At 35.5% G+C, this 6000-nt stretch overlaps 1 protein-coding gene across 3 annotated transcripts in view; it reads right to left on the reverse strand.

Annotated features, from left to right (window-relative positions):
- Nucleotides 1-6000, reverse strand: part of fam117aa (family with sequence similarity 117 member Aa) — a 43224-nt gene that overhangs the window by 24059 nt on the left and 13165 nt on the right. Inside the window, exon 1 of one of the 3 annotated variants that reach the window (XM_061905510.1) lies at nucleotides 1860-2085. The exons of the other annotated variants lie outside the window; for them this stretch is intronic. Coding sequence (XP_061761494.1) covers nucleotides 1860-1913 — 54 coding nt within the window. The 5' untranslated portion in view covers nucleotides 1914-2085. Of the gene's footprint in view, nucleotides 1-1859; nucleotides 2086-6000 lie in introns of those variants that run through there. 3 annotated transcript variants of the gene reach the window in all.

A 6000-nucleotide genomic window follows, 5' to 3' on the forward strand; every position in this document is an offset into this window, starting at 1 on the left:
AATACTTTTAGTAAAAAAAAATTGGGGGGGCTTTCTTTGTAATTGGTTTTTAATCTTCATTATTTACAGTATGTCTCTATATACATATTTTTTTAAAATTTTTTATTAATGCCCGCTTCTTTAGGACCACCCTTTCTAGATATATATTTTCATATACATTAATAATATATACAAACTATGCAAATATAAAAAGCTTGTTGTGAAAAATTAATTGGAATTGCACAAGCAAAAGGTCACAACTTTTCAAGAAAAACTTATAATTTTGGCAGTATTATAATAAAAGTCATAATTTTACTCAACAGCAGTCAAAATTTTACAAGAAAAACTGAACATTTGTGCAATATTATGATAAAAGTTGGAATTTTACTCAATGACAGTCAAAATTTTACAAGAAAAGCTTAAAATTAGCAATTTTATGAAGAGTCGGAATTGTACGCGACAAAAGTTGCAATTTTATAAGAAAACTTTAAAATGTTGGCAATATTATAATGATAATTGCAATTTTACTTGGCAAAAATTTGACAAAAGTCATAGTTTTACTCAAAAAATGTCAGTATTTTACAAGAACAACAAAATAATCTGCAATATTGTGATAAAAGTCTGAATTTTATATGACAAATTTCACCATTTTGCAGTAAAAAGTAATAATTTTACATTAAAAAATAATACTTTTTTATGAGAAAATATTGCAATATTACAGAAGCAGAAAGAATATGAGAAATTGTTCCCAATTTTTAATAAGAAAAAAATCGACTCAGTGAGAAAAAGACTGCTTTTAGTTAAGAAAAAAAAATACAATTTGTGGTTTGTAATTGTTTTTTAATCTTCATTATTTACTTCAAGTTATTACAGTATGTCTCTATATACCAATCAATCAATCAATCAATGTTTACTTATATAGCCCTGAATCACTAGTGTCTCAAAGGGCTGCACAAACCACTACGACATCCTCGGTAGGCCCACATAAGGGCAAGGAAAACTCACACCCAGTGGGACATCGGTGACAATAATGACCCAGTGGGACGTCGGTGACAATGATGACTATGAGAACATGATACTGTGAAAGATCAATCCATAATGGATCCAACACATAATCCAATACATATTACATTTTTTTTTATTAATTTTGCCCAAAGGGGGAGCACTTTAAATTTGTGCACACACTTGTTATTTCATATGTTGACCAGAGGGAGAGCACTTCAAATTTTTGCACACACTTGTTATTTCATATGTTGACCTACTAGAGGGGGAGCACTTCAAATGCATACACACACTTGTTATTTCATATGTTGAACAGAGGGGAAGCACTTCAAATGTTTTCACACACTTGTTATAACATATGTTGACCATAGGGGGAGCGCTTCAAATTTTCACACACACTTGTTATTTCATATGTTGACCAGAGGGGGAGCGCTTCAAATTTTCACACACACTTGTTATTTCATATGTTGACCAGAGGGGGAGCGCTTTAAATGTTTTCACACACACTTGTTATTTCATATGTTGACCAGAGGGGGAGCACTTAAAATTTGTACACACAGTTGTTATTTCATATGTTGACCAGAGGGGGAGCACTTTTAAAACCGACACACAGTCGATTTGAAAAATCCCTCCTTTTTGGGACCGTGCTCATTTTGAAAGATTTTACCACCAGGTGGTGCAAATGAGACATTCTCTATTAGATACAATGGTTTTCCGTATTGGCACCATGGTTTATGTCCTAACTTGTTCACCGGTCCTCATATGGAAGGTACTTTTCCTTGTTGATGTCTCAAGTAGGGTAGAAATACCAGAACACACACACACACACACACACACACACACACACACACACTCCAACCACACTCTCAAAACTGTACCGTTTTCTTCACATGGACCCGGGATCTTCTAGCAGACGGTCTGTAGTCCATCATAGACCTCCCCAAGCTCAGACTCCTTCGCCTCCAAGCCCCCTTTGGGACCTCACAGCCATGCACGCCATCCCGCACCCGTCACACACATACATACACTCATGTCTTGACACACACCCGAGAGCGAGAGACCCGTTGTCCTCGATGTCCCGTCCAACGTCTAAATAAGTCCGAGTACGGCATGAGTCAGTAATGTTGTGACACGGCAGGATTAGGTTACAACACTTAGCGCCCTCTGCACGCCAGTGAGGGGGGGCAGGGGGGGTCATGGGACACGCCGCTATTAAAAGACCCCCAAAATGGCACCGGCGTGACACATGGACTCACGGAGCCACGTTTTGTTGGAGCCCTGCACTGGAACGCAGGAATGACAGTGTTGCCAAATGCCGACACAGCGTTTCAAAGCATCAACACACAAACTCCATAAAGCATTCACACCAAAATTCATCCATTCACTCAACTTCTTCTTCTTCTTCTCCAGATTTTGGCACGCTCTTCCTTCCACATTTTTCACCCGATTCAAACCGTTCCAACTTTAACTCCAACTTCCAAAAATTCCCAGATTTCCCAGAATCCCAGGTTTTCCGGGACATTTTTCCCATTCAAAATGAATTGGCCATTTTTCGAATTTCCACCATTTCCAAATTTTTCAAGCGATTTAAACCATTCCACCTTCAACACATTCCACCATCCTGGAAATTCAAACTACTTTTTTTCCCAAGTTAAAAAAAAAAATCCAGTATTTTCCAGAATTCGTGGTTTTCCAAAGCCCCATTTTTACCATTTTTTCTGGCGATTACCCCTCCCACATTTTTCAACCTACTGTCAAAACATTCCTCTTAATCGGAATTCCGTAATACCATTTCTAAATTCAACATGTTACTCCTTCAACATTTCCTGACCCATTTAAAAAATGTCAACACCAACAATGTCAGCTCATTCAGACCATTCAAGTTTTTTAACATTTTCAAAAATATTCACGCTTTTCCCGAAATTCCCAAATTTTTGGCAAAATCAATCAATCAATCAATCAATGTTTACTTATATAGCCCTAAATCACTAGTGTCTCAAAGGGCTGCACAAACCACTACGACATCCTCGGTAGGCCCACATAAGGGCAAGGAAAACTCACACCCAGTGGGACGTCGGTGACAATGATGACTATGAGAACCTTGGAGAGGAGGAAAGCAATGGATGTCGAGCGGGTCCAACATGATACTGTGAAAGTTCAATCCATAATGGATCCAACACAGTCGCGAGAGACATTCTTCAAAGTTCCACAATTCCATCACTTTTCCTCTGATTCGAATTATTCCAACTTCAAAATATTCAGCCTGTTCGGGAATTGTGTTCTCTATTTCAAAAATTCTAAAAAGAATTCCCGGATTTCCCATAATTCCAGTTTTTCGGGGACATTTTTCAAATTTCCACATTTTTCAAGCGATTTAAACACATTCGACCATCTTGGAAATTCAAACTACTTTTTTTCCAAGTAAAAAAAACCAAAAAAAAAACAGGATTTTCCAGAATTTGTCGTTTTCCAAAGCCCAATTTCCACCATTTTTCTGGTGACTACTCCTCACACATTTTTTAACCCACTTCAACCGTTCGTTCTACTGTCAAAACATTCCTCTTAATCAGTAATTTTTTTTTATTTTATTATTTTTTTAACTAGAAAAATTCCAAGATTCCCCAAAATTCCGTAATACGATTTCTCAATTCAACATGTTACTACTTCAACATCTCCCGACCAATTTAAAAAATGTCAACACCAACAATTTCAACTCATTCAGACCATTCAAGTTTTTAACATTTTCCAAAAAAATTCCCGCTTTTCCCGAAATCCCCAAATTTTGGGGAAATACCCATTTAAATCAATGGGACATACTTCAAAGTTCCACGATTCCCACGTGTTTGATCTGATTCAAACTGTTCCATCTTCAAAATATTCAGGATGTTTAGGAATTGTGTGTTCTACTTCAACAATTGTTAAAAAAAATTCCCGGATTTCCCATAATTCCACGTTTTCCGGGACATTTTTCCCATTCAAAATGAATTGGCCATTTTTCAAACTTCCACCATTTCCACATTTGTCAACTGATTCAAACTATTCCACCTTCAACAAATTCCAACCCTCCTGGAAATTGGAACACATTTTTTTCCAAGTTAAAAAAAATTCCAAGATTTTCCAGAATTCGTAGAGTTCCAAAGCCCAATTTCCACCATTTTTTCTGGCGACTCTTCCTCCCACATTTTTCAACCCACTTCAACCGTTCGTATTACTGTTAAAACATTCCTCTTAATCAGTAATTTATTTTTTTTATATTTCTTTAACTAAAAAAATTCCAGGTTTTCCCAAAATTCCGTAATACCATTTCTAAATTCAACATGTTACTACTTCAACATTTCCTGACCCATTTAAAAAATGTCAACACCAACAATTTCAACTCATTCAAACCATTCAAGTTTTTTAACATTTTCCAAAATATTCCCGCTTTTCCCGAAATTCCCAAATTTTGGGCAAAATCAATGTGACATTCTTCAAAGTTCCACAATTCCCACATTTTTCATCTGATTCAAACTATTCTAACTTCAAAATATTCAGCCTGTTCAGGAATTGTGTTCTCTAGTTCAAAAACGCTAAAAAGAATTCCTGGATTTCCCATAATTCCAGTTTTTCTGGGACATTTTTCAAATTTCCACCATTTCCACATTTTTCAAGCGATTTAAACCATTCCACCTTCAACACATTCCACCTTCCTGGAAATTCAAACTCCCTTTTTTTGTAGTAATTTGTAGGATTTTCCAGAATTCATGGTTTTCCAATGCCCCATTTTCACAATTTTTTTCTGGCGACTACTCACCCTACATTTTTCAACCCACTTCAACCGTTCCAGTGTCAAAACATTCCTCTTAATCAGGAAAAAAAAACATAGTAGTTTTTTTAACTGGAAAAACTCCTGGTTTTCCTGAAATTCCAGGAATTCTGTAATACCATTTCACAATTCAACATGTTACTGCTTCAACATTTTTCGACCGATTTTAAAAAATTCAACACCAACCATTTCAACTCATTCAGACCATTCAAGTTTTTTTCAACATTTTCAAGAATACTTACGCTTTTCCCGAAATTCCCCAAATTTTGACAAAAAACAAATTGAAATCAATGGGACATTCTTCAAAGTTCCACAATTCCCACGTTTTTGATCTGATTCAAACTGTTCCAACTTCAAAATATTCAGCCTGTTCAAGAATTGCATGCTCTACTTAAAAAATTCTATAAAGATTTTCCGGATTTCCCATAATTACAGTTTTTCCGGGACATTTTGCAAATTTCCACCATTCCCACATTTTTCAAGCGATTTAAACCATTCCACCCTCCTGGAAATTCAAAGTACTTTTTTTCCAAGTTAAAATTTTTTTCCAGATTTTTCCAGAATTCCTGGTTTTCCAAAGCCCCATTTCCACCATTTTTTCTGGCGACTACATCTCCCACATTTTTCAACCCACTTCAACCATTCTACTGTCAAAACATTCCTCTTAATCAGGAAAAAAAACAAAGTTTTTTTTTAACTAGAAAAATTCCTGGTTTTCCTGAAATTCCAGGAACTCCATAAAACCATTTCTCAATTCAACATGTTACTAATTCAACATTTCCTAAACCGATTAAAAAAAAAATTAAACACCAACCACTTCAACTCATTCAGACTATTCAAGTTTTTTAACATTTTCTAAAAAATTCCCACTTTTCCTGAAATCACAAATTTTTGGGAAATGTTCATTTAATTTAACGGGACATTCTTCAAAGTTCCACAATTCCCACATTTTTCATCTGATTCAAATTGTTCCAACTTCACAATATTCAGCCTGTTCATGAATTGTGTGCTCAACTTCAAAATTTCTAAAAAAAAAAAAAAAAAAAGTCCCGGATTTACCGGACATTTTTCCCATTCAAAATGAATTGGCCATTTTTCAAACTTCCACATTTTCAACCAATTCAAACGATTACAACCTTCATTCCACTTCAACACATTCCACCATTCTGGTAATTCAAACTACCCTTTTTTCAAGTTAAAAAAAAATTCCAGGG

The sequence above is a fragment of the Nerophis ophidion genome, linkage group LG07, assembly GCF_033978795.1.
Source record: "Nerophis ophidion isolate RoL-2023_Sa linkage group LG07, RoL_Noph_v1.0, whole genome shotgun sequence".
NCBI classification, from domain to species: domain Eukaryota; kingdom Metazoa; phylum Chordata; class Actinopteri; order Syngnathiformes; family Syngnathidae; genus Nerophis; species Nerophis ophidion.